Here is a 20,311-nt window from a genome sequence, read left to right on the forward strand (position 1 = left end):
ATGTTGATCAATCATTTTGTCAGAGTGATGAATCCATTTATGAACGTGAATGTGGAAATATGCCTGGATTCGCCGTCTATTATAGGTATCCAAACAGTCAAAGAGTAACGTATGGCCAGTTCATCAAGGTACTTTTTGAATTTCTGCGCTTTTTATCTTAAATTGTTTTTTCATTTACTATGTGCATTGTAATGAAGAGGAATAATAGATTGCCTGAAATATGTGGTTTTTTCCACTTTTATGTCTAAGATTAAGTTGCTGTATGAGCGGATATCTCTTGATAGATAGGAAATGCATTGTGGAGAAAAACAAAATATCTAATACATCAATTTGTCATGGTGTACAAGCTGTCTTCCCAATCTTCTTTGTAGGTTATGTATATATCTCTTGATAGATAGGAAATGCAAATTTATCTTCTTTGGCTTCCATTCTCCGGAGTTGTCTTTATTCAGTGTCTCTGGTTATATAGGTCTTGAGCTTTTAATTGTTTTCATAGAGACGGCAGGCTTTCAATTTAATCTTCTTTCATTCAATTTTCAACCTGAATTGAGAATACTGTTTGCCATGCAAGTTAAAATTTTTGTTTGATTTTCCATGTACAGTAGTATTATATTTCTATCACTTCATCTAAGTTTTTGTTTTTTCTTATAGGTTCATTGGAAGTGGAGTCAAAGAATTACACGATTACTCATACAATGCTTGGAATCTACAGAGTACATGGAAATTAGAAATGCTCTTATAATGTTGACAAAAATTTCCAACGTTTTTCCCGTCACTAGAAAGAGCGGAATCAACCTTGAGAAAAGGGTAGGACACTTTCAATGCCTCTTATTGAATTTCATTTTGTTAATGTCAACTAAGAATTTCTTCTCTTCATGTAGGTCGCTAAGATCAAAAGTGATGAAAGAGAAGATCTGAAGGTGTTAGCAACTGGTGTTGCCGCAGCTTTGGCTGCTAGAAAGGTTTGTTGCATATTTTATGTGTGTTCTTATTCTCAGTTTTAATTGGTCAATTGATGTTCTTTTTTCTGCAGCCTTCATGGGTTACAGATGAAGAATTTGGCATGGGTTATCTTGAATTAAAGACTGCACCTTCTCTTGCATCAAAGTCTTCAGCTAGTAATTTAGTTGCCAGCCAAAGTAATTCCATTTATTCTTCCCAAAATGAACATGGTGGAGGAAAGCCTACTGCCGTCCCAAGTTCAGATTCTGGAAATATGGCCAAAGACCATTCATTGAGGTCACGAACTTCCGACATGAGGACGGATAAAATAGATGGTTTTTCTGTTCCAAAATCTGAACTAGGGCATGGGAAACTCAAAGGCACTTCATTGAACGGACCAGATTCCCAGCCACTTGTGCCCTCAACTTCTGTGCATTTAGGATCGTTAAGAGTTGTTGAAGGTCAAAAACCAGGTGATGACTTAAGTAGGACATCGAATGAAGGCTCATCAAAAGTTATTTTCAAGACCTCTTCTGAATCCGAGGTAGAATTACATAATAGTTTTTAGTCAGCATTTGATTGTGTCTGTGTGCATGTTGAATTATGACTTTTTATATTGCTATGTTAGCAGTTAAGAGTTTCAGCAAAACGAAACGCACCTGCTGGGATTCTTAGTAAAGCATCAAAACAAGATACCACGAAAGATGAGATTAGATCTGGAAAAGCTGCTAGCAAGAATCATGGGTCTTCCACAAGTGATCGGGAGCTTCCAATTCATGCAACAGACGGTGGTAGGCATGGAACTTCTTATAAAACTTCTTCAGTTATGCCAAATGACTATGCGCAAAGTTCATTAACTAGAGGCTTGTCCTCATCATTAAAAGCTTCAGATGGTCACGCTATTGAATTGAAGGCAGAGAGTGGAGTAGGGAGGACTTCTGATAGTAGGGCTTCGTCACTAAAGGAAAATGGTAGTGAAGCTCTTGAAGTTGGAAAATCCTCTTCTTCCAGACTTGCTCATTCTCCCAGACATGATAATTCTGCTAGTGGTTCTAGGTCTAGTGATAAACTGCCTAAAAGAGCTAGTCCTGCAGAAGAACCAGACAGACAAGGTAAACGTCGGAAAGGAGATGGTGAAAGTAGAGATGTAGATGGGGATTTTCGTAACCCTGACAAAGATAAATCCATAGACACACGATCTGTAGATGCTGATAAAATAGGAATGGATGAACAAAGTGGGTACAGAGGTTCAGATAAACCTCTGGATAGAACAAAAGATAAGGTAAATGAAAGATACGATAGGGACTACAAAGATCGGGCAGAGCGTTCTGAAAAATCCCGTGGAGATGATCCATCAGTAGAAAAAACAAGAGACAGATCAATAGAAAGATATGGAAGAGAACTCTCGGTTGATAAAGTGGAAAGAGTTTCTGATAGGTATCCTGACAAATCTAAGGATGAAAGAGATAAAGATGATAGGAGTAAGTTACGATATAATGATACAGCTACAGAAAAGTCTCATGTTGATGATCGGATCCACAGACAGAGCTTGCCTCCTCCCCCTCCCTTGCCTCCTCACATGGTCCCTCAATCTGTTAATAGTGGGAGAAGAGAAGAAGATGCAGATAGAAGGTTTGGAAATACTAGACACAGTCAAAGGCTTTCTCCTAGACACGAAGAGAAGGAACGGAGACAATCAGAGGAAAATTTAATTTCACAGGATGAAGCAAAACGCAGAAGAGAGGAGGAATTTCGAGAAAGGAAGAGAGAAGAGAGAGAGGTGGGGATTTCATTGAAGGTAATGCTTGCTCAAATTCAATGCAATTTATTTGATGTCGTGTACCTTTTTGTACGCCTGCAAATTTAGTTACGTTATTCCATATTCTAGTTGAAAGGAGAACTTTGACATCCCTACAAATGTGATAAGTTTATGCATTTTCCTTCAGAAAGTTGATCGAATAAGGAACGCCCAAACTCTCAGTAGTACCATGACACATCTATCTTTTTTTTGTCTCACCAGTGATTTAAAATATTCTTGTCATGGTAAGGATATTTGGTCTATTTATCAATGGAAAGTTATGTTTTATTAATCTGAAGTTCTGCATGTGTGACCAAGCCTAAAAGATGTAGCCAGTGTAGAACTAAACTAAGCAGCTTACCTTTTTAAAACTTATCATAATGTCTCAAGATGGTGAACATTTCTATTTCTGAATTATAAGATGCTTTGATTTTCGCTAGAGATGGTTTTGGTTTCTTTTGTTTAAAAATTAGGTTGACAAATGTACCTAGGTCTGCGAACATGGAATTGATCATGGAACTGCATAGTTTAGGTCATGTAAATTATGATTGTTGGCGTATTCAAATTTCATAGGGATGCTCCATCTGACAAAAAATTGGTGTCAAGAACAGAGAAGGTTCAGATCAACCTACATTTTATTTGTACATTTATTCGGGTTCCATCCTACCTTTATGGCTGTGCTTGCAGATACCATTTGAAGATCATAATGCAAGTTTCAGATTTAAAGATCGTATCTTTTGTTTGTGTAGGTGGATGACAGGGAGAGGGAAAGGGAGAGGGACAAGGCAAACCTTTTGAAGGAGGACATGGATGCTGCTGCTGCCTCCAAGAGGCGAAAACTTAAAAGGGAGCATCTGTCATTGGCAGAGGCTGGTGAGTATTCTCCTGTTGGCGCACCGCCATCTCTGGTTGGTGGTGGCGTATCTCAATCTTATGATGGACGAGAAAGAGGAGACAGGAAGGGTGTAATGATGCAACGTGCCAGTTACTTGGATGATCCAGGCTTGAGAATTCATGGTAAAGAAGTTGTCAACAAGATGACCAGACGTGAAGCCGATTTGTATCCTTTATATCATATTTCCTTGCATCGTGATTAATCATTAATATTCGTAGTTATAAATTTTGTGCATTCATCTAAATATGGCCTTGGAAGTTGATGCATTACATTAAGTTTCATGCATTACATTAAGTTTCATCTATATCCTGTTGATTCCTTAATCAGGACTTAGAATGTACGATCGGGAATGGGATGATGATAAAAGAATGAGGGCGGACCAAAAGCGGAGGCACCGGAAATAAGCTCGATCAGCGCCTTCTAACTAGCATACAGTTGATCATTCTACTCATGAAGTAAAACTGCAAACATGATATCTAAGCTGCCCACAGGGAGGTGAACATTCATCCGATCATCTTATAAAAACTGATTCATAAACAAGAAGGGAGACTGTTGAGTATCGAGGGGACAAATGCCCGCTCCTCCTGTAGTGACGACCAACTCATACTTGAACGGGATGGGACATTGGAGTGGATTTCTGCTGCTGAGAACTATTGTAATTTGTTTAAAACTCAGGTTAGGAAAAAGTTGTGTATTACATTCTTAGCCCCACACTTACATTTGTGTAAAGCCATTAGTGAGTATGAGAGTTCTTCAAGAAAAGTGTGATTGTGGGGCCTTTTCCCTACATGTTCCTTGTAGTTTCCCTGTTCTGTTTGCTAGAAAATTTTCACCCCTAATTTAGACGAGGGTGCTATTGAATCAAATCTCTCGCGAGTTTCATACTCGCATGAGTGAGAATAAAATATGGTTAAAAATGGGTGTTTAGATTTAAATGGAAAGACTCACTCTTAAAAACACTTCGAACTCTTATAAACACTACAAAATAAATAGATAAAGGAATTGGGATTGGAATAATGGGCACACCCATAATTTTGGAACATCAGAGAGCACTGCCCGACCCACTTGTATACAGCTCCAGCCTCTTCCTCTTCTCTGTTTGGTACTTCACCATCTCAACTCACCTCGTTGCGCCTGCCGATCTTCTTTGTCCACTCAACCGGTGGGCTGCTCCGGCCTTCAAACACCGTTTCTGCCCATCCAAGATGGTGATCTGATCTGCTCCGGCCCCTCCCATTTTGCCCAATCACACATTCAATCCTTATTTTGCATACACAGCTGAAGAAGCCCACCACCGACTTCTCACGGTGTTGTTTTTTACTTGGTAGTCATATAACATTATTTTCAATTTTTGTCTCAATGTTGCTTTCGAACTTTCTTTTACAATCTCTCTTCCATTTTCTAAAACTTTTTTTAAAACAGGGTCAAGAGACTTGAGCATAGATTGCATGATTGTTAGCGGACGCGATCCTAAGTTGACTTAACTAACTCACTAAGTGAATATCACACAATTGCCAAATTCGAATTCACTACCAACAAAAGTGCAATTAGTCTATTTTCAACTTTGAGATGTTATGTTTTGTATTTTATTGACGAAGTGTGGAAGCCCCTTAAAGTTCATTGCCCTATGAGTATCCTTTTGTCGGCCACATTCTTATTTGGACAAAAATGAAAGATTGGTGCCTTTATATAAAGTGGAAGATGGCCCCAAATAACAACCATCACAGATCAAATTAGGCCACAGAGACAAAAAATGGCGGCCCAAAAAGGGAACAGAAACAAACTGGAAAGATGGAGGTTATAAGGAGAACTAAAGCTGAGAGAGAGAGCCCAAATCAATCATAATGTCTTCAACAGCATGCTCAACAAACAAGACAGCAGCACATGATGATCAGATTAACCAAAAGGATATAATCCAAAAGGTTGATGATTTGATTATTGTTTCAACAACCAACAATCCTTCTCTATACAACCTCCAAAAAATTGACAGAAAAAAAAAAGAGCTAAGGCACAACTAATCCAATATAGAGCCAATGCAAGAGGTGAAATATATGTTATTATATATAGATATCTATAACTATATGCTTATAGGACTTTCATATATCAAAAAATGTGGGTTTAGGAGCATAAGGGGTATCAAAGATGATCATCATGATATCACAATTAGTGTTTCGGTATTACTTTAAAGGCGATCGATGTGGGATGCCCTTCCTTTTATGCAAAAGCTTCCTTGGATTCAAACCTGACTTCACTTGCCATGCTTTGATCTCTTCAGTTGATTCAGCCATTGAGATGGACGATTTCATTTCGCTCGTGTTGGGTTCTACATTGTGATTCTCCTTCCATGAAATCTCGTTCGGATCCGACTTTGATGTGATGCATCTACAGCTTTGATTGTTGAGTTCCACTGAAACCATAGAGACCTGAAAAAGTTCATCAATGGCAAATCTTCATGTCATTTATGAGCAAATGAATGAGAGTCTACAAGTTAAAGAAAGTTTTATTTACTTTGCAAGCGATCGAACAGAACCGGTTTGGCAAGTCTTGTATGTATCTCCCACAAGCTTCACAAGTACCTCCAAACTTCAATTTTGTCGATGGTTTCGAGTCTTTCGATTGTGGCCGGGGACTCAGATGAACAGCCTTCTCCCCATTTATCTTATAAGTCTGGTGAATCAAAGTCCCAAACTTTAACATAATCAACATAGGTGGAGGGGATGGATATTAGAAACTAAACATTTAGATGAACAAGTTAAATCATTGTTATCTCATCTTATAAATCGAGTGTATGCAACTCGAATGTTCTTATCAGACAACTAACTGCCCTTACTATATTTGATTGCCAAGATAACTCACAGGACATTAGATCCTACGTGGTTAGCCATTGTGCCTCGTACATATTTTCCCTAAGCTTTTTATTGTTTACGTATCTCGTCTCGATCACTAGGTCAACCTACGGTAGGTAGTTCATTCTTACTTGTACTAACGCATTGCTTACAAACCTAATCATTGGCTAAAAGAAATTCCAATGTGCCAAACACAAAACAGTGCTGTTTTATGGTTGAATTCAATGGTTCCTTGGCTTTCAAAATGGTTTATAATGCTTCTTATTCATTTGATCAAAACATGCAACCAGAAGCAACAGCTAACAAGACAAAGACAGCTTTAGGACAAGAAGTTTGTATAATTTAAGGAGGTAACAAAGGAACACCTGAATATTGCAACAATCAAGATGGTTCTGCAAGTCGGGAACACGAACGACGTACTGATAAACATACTTGCAGATCTGTAAACGCCTATGAATGCAATGAGATATCAAGCAATGCCTGCAGATGGCAATACCACAATCTATGCAAAACACATTCTTTTCATTTTTTCTATTGTTTTGATGATGAACACAAGAACCAAAAAATTTGCTTTGCAATAGGGAGCTAAGCCAATCTGCTTTCCTTTTCTTCAGATAAATCTTGCATCCTGCCTGCCAAAATGCAAATCCAAACAATCCAAATTAAACATCATTAGGGTCTGGCAATTGTTTGAATAAAAACAATAGATTATACTCTCAAATCAGTCACAATCAAACAACTAAACTCCTAATTCCAAAATTATACGATACTTGAATCATCTAAAGCACAAAACACGAAATTCTAAATCAAACGATTACAGCCAAACATGTTCCTCAATAATCGGAAAACTGTAAGAAAGGCTCAAACAAAATGATCCAATAACACCCAAAAACAACATTCGATGATGAACAAGACAAAGAAGAAATTAAAAGGAAACCCCCTGGTAAAAAACATCCCCAAGACAGCAAAATACAGAGGAAACTCAAATCTCACCATATACAATTCAAATCGAAGCAACTCCCACTTCTGGGTCGTCGAAAAACCGATAAAAAACAATGAATTTCTCGGAAATTTCTTCAATATATTGAGAAAAGGGGAAGGGGAGAAGAGAAATCAGATAGAGAACAAAAATGAAGAGACAATAGAGACTGACTGTTTATGCGGCTGCAGAGTGAAAACTGAATAATAAAAATAATAATAATAAAGAAAAAAAAAAAGAAAAAGTGGGAAAGTAGAAAATGGAAGGTGAAATGTTTTTGGAAGCCACTGCGACCAGTAGAGCCATTGGAGTAAAAGGAAACAGTGTGCAAACGGCGGGAAAGACGAAGGGCTTTGGGCCGTTGGATGGGAAGTTGATCGGACGGTAGAGATATTGTAATCTTTTCGAGGTTAATGATGGGAGTTGGATTGTGTGGGGTCCGATACGACAAATAAATTCGTTTCGCCGAAATATCCGAGATTTACGCGATCGCCGTTCTTCCTCTTTATTATAAATTTATCATTTCCAAAATTAAATTTTACAACCATATATATATTTATCTACCAATCAAATTTAAGTATTTCAACTTTTTTGTTTTTTATTTTTTAATTATCAACTTACCATAAAAGTTCCTTTTTTTTTTCTTATTTATTTCAATTATCTTATCATCGTACCTTCCAAGTTTTCAATTTTTGTTGATTTGATTTATGAAACGTTGGTTTTAAAATTAATATACTCTAATTATGTTAATTTCTTATATCTATAAAAATTTAAAACTGAGTTTTTAAATTAATATATATAATTTTCAAAAAAAAAAAAAAATACACTTCTAGTCCATTAATTTTAAATTCCTTTTTTTTTCTGGCATTTCATTTTAATTTTTTTATTAAAAATATACTTATTAGGTATTTTTTTCCTATTTTAACATTTTTAAAATTAAAAAAGTAATTTAAACCAAAATACTACATAAATCTAAAAAATTTAACCATAAAAATTATATATTTAGTACATTAAAATTTAAATACTCCGTAAATTTCAAAATATTTGAAATTAAAGCTCTTAAAAATCAATTTTAAATAATTGAACCCTCATTTTCTTAAAAAACAACTCTAAAATCTTTTTCATATTAAATTTTAAAAATATTTTATTATACTAAACACAAATTAAATAATTAATTTTATTTTATTTAAAAATATTATTTAAAAAACAAAATTCCCTGCTATATTTTAGGTTAAAAAAACGTTTATTTTTTTTTTGTTACATGTATTTATAAATGGCTTTTTATATGATGGCCAATGATTAAATAAAAAGAATATCATAGTTCATTGTTCTTCTTTTATTATTATTATTATTATTAAATATTGGTATTAAGTAAAAGTTAGTTGAGAGGATGAGTAGACTATTTGACACACATCATTATTGGGTATAATAAAAGTTTGATAATATTCCTACACACAAACAATAATAACTCTTAATCACTAACATTATCCTTATTATTTAATTCTTCATTTTCTATTCACTAACAATTAATATCTTTCCGACCTCGGCTATTATTGATATATGTAGACAACTATTTTCACACCTCACTCCGTGATACTCAAATCTCATTACTTGCTTGATTTGTACCAGAATTTTTCTGGTCGTATACCAATGTAATTGGATGATCTTTTTTTTTTAATAAATTTAAAATGAGATATTGGACCCTATCTTTTTTCATATAACTTTTTTGATGTGACATTGATGCCACATTATAATGTCTATTTTTCCGACGTGGTTGGCATAGGCTGGAAATGAGGGAGAGAGTGAAAACAAAATACTCGAAAGCTTGGAAAATGTTTTTGGTTTCCATCCCTAACCCTACTTCGATTTAAAATTTTTATAATGAGGTACATAATTTGATATTTTTGAATGGGTTGAATGTTAGAACTATAAGTTATATTCTTTTGTTTTAAAATATCAAATTATTCATTTAATTAACATATAGGAATTAACCATTTAAATAAATATTAGATGAAAGTTAACTATATAATTGAAAAAAAAAATCAAAAGAATTAGTTTATTTATTTATTTATTTATTTTTAAGAAAGCATAAATGGATGAGAATATTCGCTCCAAATTTTGACTGGAGTTTAAGTTGTATGTTTAAATTTATTCAAGCTTAACCTAATCCATCTCTTTTATGGAGTGATTCGAATATTTAGCAAGTAATTTTATCTTATCATATTCGATCAACAAGATAACCCGAATCTTATTTTTTTTTGGAATAATTTCTTATCACATTCTTTCTAAATAGGAAAAAAAATTGAAGAAGAAATAAATGAAAATGGCTAATATTAAATAAAGTAATTATCCATTTAACCTCTCTAAAATATTATTCATACAAATTTTATTTGTTAATGGTTTAAAAATAAAATTCTAAAAAATAGGAGAGAGAAATTAAGAGAAAAGGATGGAAAAACATATAATTGTTTAAAATGTGTTTGGTAATATATTTAACTAAAAGTAAATAGATACATAAAAGAAAAAAAAACCTTTTTTCTAAAAAAATACACCAGTAAAAATTATATTAATTGAATTACGTACTAAATATTGTGATTTGAGCCTTTAAAAATACTGTGTATGGGTCAGGAAATCAAATACATGCAATATGAAGGGACCTATCCTTTTATAAAAACATCATGGCATGGCCCCTTAAGTTACTTTTCAATCTGGATAGGGTTGGACATGTACTACTTCTCTACACATGGTTCACGCACGCACACATAGACCTACTAGAAACCAACAAAAGAAAAGGATTTGCATAACATCATAGTGAATATAAATTTCGTAAGGTATGGGTCTACACTAATCATAACAGGGAAGTAGCCCAATGCATATGATACACAACAATGCATAAGGTCCCAATAACTTAAAATCATGACATAGGTTTATGATGAAAATCATACCTCTATTAAGTAACAACATAACAAGCCTACGAATCATGCATACATATTCTTGTCAAACCTTTCATACTTACATAGCTTAATGACACGGTGAATTGAGGTTTATGTATCATAGATGATCAACACCATAAACATGATTCTAGGACATGACATAATAACATTATAGCATAAATTACAAACATGATGTAGCACAACATAACATGACATAACAAAGCATCACAATCATTGTTATGATACGTGCAAGGATCACGAGGTATGCACCATCATACATCGTACAATTCGCCAACCAAGCTAACAATAAAACCACATTGAGTATTATTAGAGTTTAAATGATTTTTCTATAAAAATCACTACCAAAAATCATCATTTAATTTTTTTTACCTAGAGATTAAAATTGTTACATATTTGAAAGTATAAAAACTAAATTATTCCACGGTAAAAGTTTAAAAATTAAAGTTTTACGATTTTAAAAGTAGAGGAATTGAATTAACTTTCTTTTTTTCTTTTCTTTTTTTCCCAACCGAGCTTTTCATGTATTTGTCACGTGCAACTTTCTTTATCTCACCATAATTTTCATGAATGAAGTTTGAACATAATTTTCGTCCCCAGAGTTAATTTTGAGTAAAATTCAGAGGTCTATTTTTCAAATTTAAAAATTTAAGATTTTTTTTTCTTTTTTTATTGATGATTTGGGACAGGAGGGAAGGGATTAAATTATGTTTGGTTGGCAGAAAATATAAACAAAGATTTGTTTATTTATTTATTTATTTATTTTCAAAAAACAGTGGGTGATGGTCACATTTCTTGAGTTGCCCTAATTTGTAGGGTACCAACAAACAGAGGACCAATTATTGTGGGACAACTCATGATACTTGTTTTTTAAAATTTTCATGGTTGTCCAAATTATTGCTGTAAAATCAGTCCTTTAATTAATTAATTTTTAGAAATTAAATGTCAAGATTTATACTAATAGGGACATACTTGAAAATATATATATATATATGGTCGAATATTTCTTTACCTTCAATTGGACTACAAGATGGCTAATCTTTATGGTCAGACAATAAATCTTAAGTTAAATTGGAACTTGAGGAGCAGATTAAGGCTAGTGTAAAGAATAATTAGTAACTTCAGCATAGGTCAATCAAGTAATTAGCTCTATTATCCGTTTGGTTGGAATAATTGCTTTATGTATGATGACACATGTCCTGCGGCCCTACACGTATCATATGTGTGATATGTTGATATGTTTGATGTTATGATATTTGTCACTATGACATGCCAAGATATGATATAAATGAAATGTCAAATTATGTTATGAGATGTCATGATGTAATATGATATTATTATGTTAGGTTAGATATGTTATGACATGCTATGATGTGTTTTCAAATAAGAAATTTTATGATGCACAATCCCTAAGCTATGAATTAAAGTTATGCTACGAATGAAATGATTTTTAAGAGTTTATGCACGCATATTACCAAGTATAATAGGTGAGGAAGGAATGGAGTTGTCTTGCGTAACTTATTTACAATGGAAAATTATGGGGACCTTAGACATAATTGTATGTTCACGTGCATCGAGATACTTTTCATTTATGATGAGTAAGGATGTGTACACTCTGAGATGGAAATGATCATCATGTTTATCATGATGCTATGACGGTCGTTATTCCCTCCTGGTGTCCCCAATAACAACACTAGAGAGCTAGCCCGACCAACAAGTCTAGAGGGTGTGTGAGCCCTCTTGATGGGCTCATGTTCGCATGTGTGGGTCGTGTGTAGAGTAGTACTACACATCCAATTTGCTCCGATTGGAAATCCGCCTAAAACAAGACGGTTTTAAATGATAGTTCTAATCATTTTGCATGTGTTTGCATTTCGTGATCAAATAGTTGGGTCACTTACTTAGTATTTGTTAAAATACTCAAGTCTTATGCTATTCTTATATCTCAGGCATGGCAAGGTACCCGTGTTGAAGATCATGGAACCTATGTTTGGATTGGGACATTTTTATTTCTTAGATCTTAGGTTAGACTAGGACATCGTTTTAATCTTTTCTTTGATTTTATTTATATTTTACATCAAATACTTTTCGTTATTTTGTTTTAAGACTTTGAATGGAACGTTTAAATTTATGATATCGTTTTATGAATGATTTTAAATAAATGTTTTCGCATAGAAAGATATGCAACTCTATTTCACAAGTAAATTAGGGTCATTACAATTGTAATCTTGATTCCATTTGCAAATTTTTTTTTTTTTTTTTATATATATATGGAAAAAATATTGAATATTATTTTTGTTTTTAGCTCGTAAAAAAAATTGGTTTGGAATTCAAGTTGACTCTCTATATCCTTCTTGAGAGTAAGCATTTTTGTTGGTAATTTTTTGACCATAAAATTTATGAAAACGAGAATGAGTAAATGTTATCCAAATTGATTTTCGGTGATTTTTTTTTTAACGTTAACTAATATCTAAATAAAACTCATATCTAAATTACTCATGATTTTTTGTCCGATCATATTTGAGAGAATAAAATGAGAATCGAGTTTGTGTAGGTGTGTTTTTTATCGAATGAAATCAAGAAGAGTCATGTATGTATGTGAATTTTTTATGTCATTTTAAAATAAAATAAATAATATTATCTAATTAAATAGATTTTATTTTGAAAATCGGGATTTTTTTTTTATTCATTTAAAAGTATTTATATCATCACTATTACCTGTTTTCTATAAAAATTTAAAATTTAACATTTTACTTTTTTAAAATTCATTTATTTTAATCCAGGTATTAAATTTTTTTCAGGTATAATAATTTGAATAAATAAATAAATAAAGTATTCTGATATCATATTATTTAACTACTCCATTCTAATTAATTAAAAAAATATATATAAAAAAACGCTCTAATAATCATACTTTATTTAATTTTACATTAATAAAATAATTAAAAAAATATTAATGCGATTATTGCATTTGATGTGATAATATAGTCAACTATGAGTAACTAGTTAGTGAGGAGACCTATCCTCTTGTGTGGTCCCAATAAATGTTACCTGCGGAGAAGGTAATGTTTTTCTACTCATAATGTTATTAGGAAATAATTAAGTTATTTGTATGAAACAACTTCATTTATATTTGAAGGAGATTGTAATTTTTTTTAAAATTTATTATGTGTGTTCGTGAAAGAAATAATACTAGATTTAAGAGGTGATTTCTTCTTTTGTCTGGGACGAGTTCAAAAAAATGAAACTGATATACTCAAATTCAAAGAATCGGCAAAAAAACATAGTTCAAAGAGTTTGCCGATCCATCTTTCACACAACAAGTACCGGTAGAAACCAACTTACCAGATGATTGGCACACATTTAAGAAAGAGGTATTGATAGAGCTGACTTATATTTAACATTTTTAATTATATAAATTTTTAAGGTAAGAAGTCAAGCCCCTCCAATCTTAGGACAAAATCTTAATCATAAATCTATATCTATTAAACGTTTTATAATCACAAGTTGATCCAGGATTTATCATAAGCTTTGACTAGTTGAACTATAATCAAGTTCGGTACGATCTATTGAATCGACGGACTGGACCACGTCGCCCATGGGCACGGGCTGTTTATGACCTTCCTGCCCTTCTGAAAGAAAGTAAATTGAGGGCTTTTCTGGAAGTGGAATCTCCAACTTCCCTTCCAACATCTTGACGACCTTACCCATCGGCGGCCTCATCTCGGGCTGGTTATGAAGGCACCACATCGCTGTCTGCACCATACGATTAACAATGCCGAAATGGGCTCCACTGTCGTACTGATTCCTAATCCGACTGTCCAAAACTTCCTCGATTTTCTCTTCCACGAACGCTTTCTCGAACGCCCAGCTCGGGAAGTACCAAAATGCGCTCTCCACCGCTAATCCTTTCGTATCGAAATTTCTGGTCCCACTGATAATCTCCAGCAGCACCATTCCGAAGCTGTACACATCCGCCTTTGTCGTGATCGAATGCGAACCCAATTTCACGAGCTCTGGCGCCACGTAACCGGGCGTCCCTCTGATTCGAGACATACTCACCGCCGTCTCGTCGTTTTTCCTCAGTTTTGACAGCCCAAAATCGGATAATTTCGGGCAGAAATCGTTGTCTAGAAGGATGTTTTCGGGTTTTATGTCTCGGTGTAGCACCCATTCGAGGCATTCCTCGTGTAGGTATGCGATTGCTCTGGCGACTCCAATGGCGATTCGGTATCGGATACCCCAATCGAGAGATGCCGTTTCTTGATCTGTATCGGTTGAATCGGACGGTGGAGGCTTGGTGAAGAGGAATTTGTCGAGGGATCCATTGGGGATGTACTCATAGACTAACATTCTTTGACCCTTCTCGGCGCAGAATCCCCACAATCGAAGCAAATTGAGATGGTGCATTCTGGCGATGATGGTGACTTCTGACCAAAAGTCGCCATCGCCGCCGGTAATGTTCTTCAAGCACTTAACGGCGATGACACGTTTGTCCGGCAACTCCCCTTTGAAGACTTCGCCAAATCCCCCTTTTCCGACGCTGTTCGAGAAGTCGTTGGTGGCTGTTTTCAGCTCGTCGTAAGTGAACCGTTTCGGGCCACCGGCGGGGAGTGATTCTAGACCAAGCGTGCGAGCCATGTCTCTGTATTTTATAAATCTCTTCAAGAATGCACAGAAGAAAACCGCTCCGGAAATTAGTTCCGCGATGAATATGGTGACGATTATCCATATGTTTCTGGTGGTGTTGTCTGTGTTGTCCGGCGGCGGCCGGAGGCTGATGCGGATTGGGCATGTCGATTGGAGTTTGTACATCATTCCAGTGAAATTTGACCGATCTGTTTCCGAATTGTCGACCTTTACAAAGGCAGCTATCTTCATCCCTGGCGACCACAACCCGTTCGACAAATTGTCTAGCTGAAGTCCACACTGGGAGCTGCCGTCGTAGGTGAATGTATACCCCACGCAGCTCGAATTCTTCAAGCAATTCGCTTCACAGACTGAAATATTTGGGGTTTGCAGGGAAATTTGTTGAACCCCACCTCTGAAATTTACAAAATCGAGCTGAAGAAACTTAACTTTCTTGGATATGTTGAGTTTCCGACGGCATCCTCGCCGTGCTCCGCCACGAGGATCAGGGCTGAACCCGGGAGCGCAGACGCAGTAGGTGGAATTGTAACTGCCACTACTCATACAGATAGAATTTGAGCCGCAAGTACCATAGATCTGACACAACTCTACGTGCGCTTGCCAAACCACATCCCACCGCCGGGGAATCGGGTTGAAGCTGAAAATCTTGAGGTTCCCGTCATCGTCAACAACCAATTTCCTCAGCCGGGTCGTGTTATAATCATTTGGGTAAATCGGGTTTTGATTATCTCTGTTGATTTTGCCATTATTTTCAAAATCCTTGAAGGGGTTACCGGAATTCCAGTACATCAATTTATCAAACGTCAAATTCACGGATTTCTCAAACGCATATTTGCCGTTGTTGGAGACTATGGTGGTTTCGTTCAATGTCTGATTGGGCAAAATGGTGTTGGTAGGGAATTGGAAGCTTTCCCATGTGGCGTAAATCAAATCACCATCATTGCGAAGGATTAATTGGGTCGAATTTGAATTCGCTGAAACAGCGTTTGAAGGCCAGAGATTGCGGCCGGAGCCGTTATCAAGACGGAGCTGACCTGAGGCGGTGATGGTGAGAGACGCCGAACGGTTGACTGGAGAAAGACGATTGGCAGACCAAACGACAGCGTCTGTCGAGATGTTGAAGTACCAAACAGAGAAGAGGAAGAGATTGGAGTTTTCTGGGAGTTGCCGGAAGCCGGCGGCGAAAAGGGAATTGGGGGAAAGAAGAAGGAGATTTTGGGTTGGACGCCATGGGGATTGAGAGATTGAGAAGGCGGAGAAATTGCGGGGATTCGGCGGCGACTGGGAAGCAGCCGGAGATGGAGATGTGAAGAAGAGAAAGAAAAGAGCAGAGAGGGCGAGAAGGAGAGACATTGTTAAGGGTTGAGAAATCAGCGGGTAAAAGGCAGAGAGATTTAGTTGGAGGTTGAAGAAGATAGAAGAAATAGGTATGGTCAACTAAGGATTTGTTAATAATTTTGAAGAAGAATTAGAATCACACAACGCCGCCGGCGGTTTTTGAAGTTGTGATGATGGAATGACTGAAGTAAGGTAATAAAAATGGAGCATGTGGGAAAACACGAGTTTCTCTCTCATCCACCCACAGGCCTTCACGGCAGCTTCGTCGAATAGGCCTTGGCCGCAGCTCCCTCCAGTGACGAGTAGGCTTTCAACCTTGGCCGCAGCGCCGACCTTTATTTATTACTTTAATATTTTATATCATTTTTTATTTTTTTAACCATCTTATTCATATTTTCTTCCGTGTTTAACGAACTCCAGGAAGAAGAAAAAATAACCTCTGCTACATTAATAAAATATCTTTTAATTTTACCTTTTCCTTAAAACTATTCTTAAATTTCGAGGAATTTTAATTATACCGTTAAATTTTAAAAAAAATATTTTTATCATTAATTTAGATTTTAAAAAAGAAGTTTCACGATACATTTAAATTTTCTAAACTTTCATTAATATTTTTCAATTTTTTTAATTTTTAAAAATACCTTAATACTTATTTACTGACCTCTATCATTTTCCCTCTCTTCAACGATGGTTCCCATAAAAAAAACAAAATAGAAAATAAAAAGATTGTATATACAAACTAGTAGAAAAACGATAGCAAAAACGGAAAAATATTGAGATCTTATGCATTATGTGTACTCATGCATAGGGGATACCCCTATTCCATCACGAGGGTATGGATGCGTATACCACTAGGCAGGTGAAGTATCATTATGTTTTACATAATGACGGTTATTAATTCTAATGGGTGTCTAGCATAAGAAGCTACCAAATTAGGCTCGCCTGGGAAAAGGGGCCCAACTGTGTGCGAACTATCTGGTGAGCCTATACTCGCACATACAAGCTGTGTGTAGAGTATATGATACACATCCGAGCTGTCCGTTAAGATAATGTTATAGGAAAAGAAACTGATATGATAGGTCATGTCATTGCATTCGCATGTTCTTGCATTCAATAGTTTGCATTTAACTTCAAACTGTTAAGGATATTTAGTAATAAATTATAGTTTACCATATATATTATATTTGATATTTTATTATAATACAAATATCTAATATTTGCCTTATTATCATAGGTATCTTTCCATTTATTGTTATTTCCATTTATTACTATTTCCATATCCTTGTAATTCATTTGATTATAAATAAGATAACTTTCACACCATTTTAGGTGCGGTGGATTAAACAAACATTCACAATAATGTTATAGGAAAAGAAACTGATATGATAGATCATGTCATTGCATTCGCATGTTCTTGCATTTAACTTCAATAGTGGGGTCACTTACTGAGTATTTCTTTAAATACTAAGTCATGTGCTACCTCTATTTCATGTTAAGGTAAGACATTCATGTACAGCTGACGACGACATCGCAATTCGAAACCATGTCACATGCATAGATTAGTCGTATTTATTTTCTTAGACTTAGGCTGGAATAAGATGTTTTAAATTTAAACGTTTACTTATCTTATTCAGTCTTTTGTTATGTCATTTTTAAATGTGTTTTCGAAACAGTAAGTCTATGAATGTGTTTTAAAATGAAGGTGACGTTTTGTGAAAATTTAAATGGAGTATGTTCACATTCAATGTTCATGATATATATAGAGAGGCGACCTTAAATTAAGTAAAAAATTGTAAGAGGTTACATTTTAGACGTTATTAAAAGTTTAATAATATTTTTAAAATAGAAAATGAACTGTTAAGTGTATTTATATATATATATATATATATATATATATATATATATATATTTAAGTTTATAAATACTTTAGGTATTTTTATTAATTTAACTTAAATAGGTATATTTTATTTTAAAAATAAAGAAAAAGTATCTTTTATTACAAACTCAAAGAATAATAATTTAAATATTCAAAGGATTTAATTGCTGCAAAATTCATACTTAGTATATATATACATATTCATTATTATAATTATTATGTCGTAAATGCGACAAACTTTGAAATTTTCCGTAAAAAAAGACTTTGAAAATTAAAATGAACTCTGATCCATTTTATTAATAAACAATTACAATTTGATGGCGAATTATTGAAATGGGTCATTATTAGATATTGTTTAGTTGAGTTCTTTTTTTCTTTATTTTAAAGCACAACTAGCAATATATATATATATATACACACGCACACAAGGAAACTTGACCTTTCCTACTTAATAAAAACATGTAGTTTACTAATGACTTTACTGTTAAAATTCTTTTTTAATATAATCTGATTTTTACTTAAATATTTCATCCTATAATTTGAAAAAAAAAATTAAAAAAATTAGTAACATAGTAAATCTCACATGGGTTGAGGAGAAGAACGGGGAAGCATTCCAATAACTGTGTGAAAATATCTCACTAGCATGCGTGTTTTAAAAACTTTGGGAGGAGTCTAAAAGAGAGAGACAATATCGGTTAGCGGTAGGTTTGGGCTGTTACATAATCACTCCACATATGAAATCAATAATGTCATGGGAAAATCCAAAGAGAATAATATTTGCCAGCAGCAGTGGGCTTGAGCCGTTACAGAATCACTCCACAAGTAAAATTAGTCATGTCAATCTTGAATCATTTTAAACATACAAATAAACTTAACTTTTGACTAAAAAAAACACAAAAGGTTCTTTTTACTTCATTTTTTAAAATAAGACATAGTAATTTGTTTAAAATAGGTTTTAAATTCCTAATTTGACTGTAAAAATGGAAATCAGTTACAGAATTAAATGAGATATAAATGTTTTGTTTAAATGAGTAAATGTATCGCTTAATTAAACTATAATTAATTTGTTTAATAATGGTTGCCAAAAGTTGGCCATGATTACACATTTAACTTGTGATATCAATTATAAAATTTATTTGAGAACAAAGAATTGGTGCTATTATAATAATAATTGAAAATGATATTGAAATTATTAATTGTATTTCACTTAATATCTGGGCTTTACGTCACTAGGTTTGGGCCTGGGCCTGGGATGTTCATTAGTCAAAGCCCAAAGGTAAATAGCGTTTATATCTCCCGTAAATTTTAGCATTTGGGTTTTTTTTTTTTTTTTTTCTTTTCTTTTCTTTTCTTTTTGATGGACAGCTGCAAAGCATTCATTTGCTTTTGTTGCAGACAAAACGCTTAAAAGTCTTTTGTGTCATAGCCACGCTTTTCCAAAAAAGATGCCCAATAAGATAGCACATCATCTTATGGTGTGGAGTCTCGTTACTATTTCATCGTTAGTTCTTTCGTTCGTTGTACTCATAACTAGGAACGTTTATACAACGGATAGAGGAAGATATACTCAATGTTTAACGATATATATAGTTGAAACAATTGAATGTAAATTAAAAATAAAAATTGAGAGAGAAGGGTATTAGGATCAATCACAACGTGCTGCCCACACTCCTTTTCCTTTACTTTTTTGTCTCAACTCATACAATAATGCTTCATTGCCTTTCTTTCTGCTTTCACTCAAGTTTCGTAACCCTTTTTTCTCCGCCAACCCACATTCTCAAATATTTTGTCATGCATTTATGATATTTTTAAAGTTTATACTTTTATTAAGCATCTAAACTATTTAACTATTATAATTTAGTTTTGTATTTATCATGAGGGTTTGTTATAGAACTCTCAAGATCGAATATGTTTAACTTCCAGCTCGTTACATATCTCCGTCAGCCTCACAATTTTAAACAGTGTATTAAGAAGAGGTTTTCATACCCCTATAAAAAATACTTTGTTTAGCTCGTTGGTATACAGTCTGTTTAGTT

The 20,311-nt window shown here is 34.3% G+C and overlaps 3 protein-coding genes across 6 annotated transcripts in view; 1 reads left to right on the forward strand and 2 right to left on the reverse strand.

The window, feature by feature from the left end:
* Positions 1–4,522, forward strand: part of LOC111487845 (THO complex subunit 2-like) — a 35,890-nt gene extending 31,368 nt beyond the window's left edge. For 2 of the 4 annotated variants that reach the window (XM_023135394.1, XM_023135397.1), the window contains exons 26-32: positions 24–128; positions 652–807; positions 882–962; positions 1,034–1,486; positions 1,571–2,740; positions 3,490–3,800; positions 3,970–4,522. In XM_023135394.1, coding sequence (XP_022991162.1) covers positions 24–128; positions 652–807; positions 882–962; positions 1,034–1,486; positions 1,571–2,740; positions 3,490–3,800; positions 3,970–4,039 — 2,346 coding nt within the window. In that variant the 3' untranslated portion in view covers positions 4,040–4,522. Of the gene's footprint in view, positions 1–23; positions 129–651; positions 808–881; positions 963–1,033; positions 1,487–1,570; positions 2,741–3,427; positions 3,801–3,969 lie in introns of those variants that run through there. The other 2 variants (XM_023135395.1, XM_023135396.1) reach the window with 2 other exon arrangements.
* A 1,151-nt stretch (positions 4,523–5,673) lies between these two features.
* LOC111487719 lies at positions 5,674–7,683 on the reverse strand. The gene is made up of 4 exons (XM_023135226.1): positions 7,475–7,683; positions 6,847–7,113; positions 6,144–6,302; positions 5,674–6,058 (listed from the first exon to the last, which is right to left on the reverse strand). The coding sequence occupies exons 1-4, from the start codon at positions 7,475–7,477 to the stop codon at positions 5,813–5,815; spliced, it is 675 nt and encodes a 224-aa protein (XP_022990994.1). The 5' UTR covers positions 7,478–7,683; the 3' UTR covers positions 5,674–5,812.
* Positions 7,684–13,875: 6,192 nt separating this feature from the next.
* Positions 13,876–16,639, reverse strand: LOC111487613 (G-type lectin S-receptor-like serine/threonine-protein kinase At1g34300). Its single transcript, XM_023135075.1, has one exon. It carries the CDS (start codon positions 16,412–16,414, stop codon positions 13,934–13,936), a length of 2,481 nt encoding a protein of 826 aa, XP_022990843.1. The 5' UTR covers positions 16,415–16,639; the 3' UTR covers positions 13,876–13,933.
* Between the last annotated feature and the right edge of the window lie 3,672 nt (positions 16,640–20,311).

Source organism: Cucurbita maxima, unplaced genomic scaffold (assembly GCF_002738345.1).
Source record: "Cucurbita maxima cultivar Rimu unplaced genomic scaffold, Cmax_1.0 Cma_Scf00012, whole genome shotgun sequence".
Lineage (NCBI taxonomy): Eukaryota > Viridiplantae > Streptophyta > Magnoliopsida > Cucurbitales > Cucurbitaceae > Cucurbita > Cucurbita maxima.

What these genes read in the sequence shown, in the direction of transcription:
- LOC111487719 (XM_023135226.1), bottom strand. An exon ending in TTGATTGTTGCAATATTCAG is followed by an intron (nt 6,303 to 6,846) that starts GTGTTCCTTTGT and finishes TTGATTCACCAG; the next exon opens with ACTTATAAGATAAATGGGGA. An exon ending in TCTGTTCGATCGCTTGCAAA is followed by an intron (nt 6,059 to 6,143) that starts GTAAATAAAACT and finishes GAACTTTTTCAG; the next exon opens with GTCTCTATGGTTTCAGTGGA.
- LOC111487613 (XM_023135075.1), bottom strand. Translation starts at nt 16,414, where the DNA reads ATGTCTCTCCTTCTCGCCCTCTCTGCTCTTTTCTTTCTCTTCTTCACA.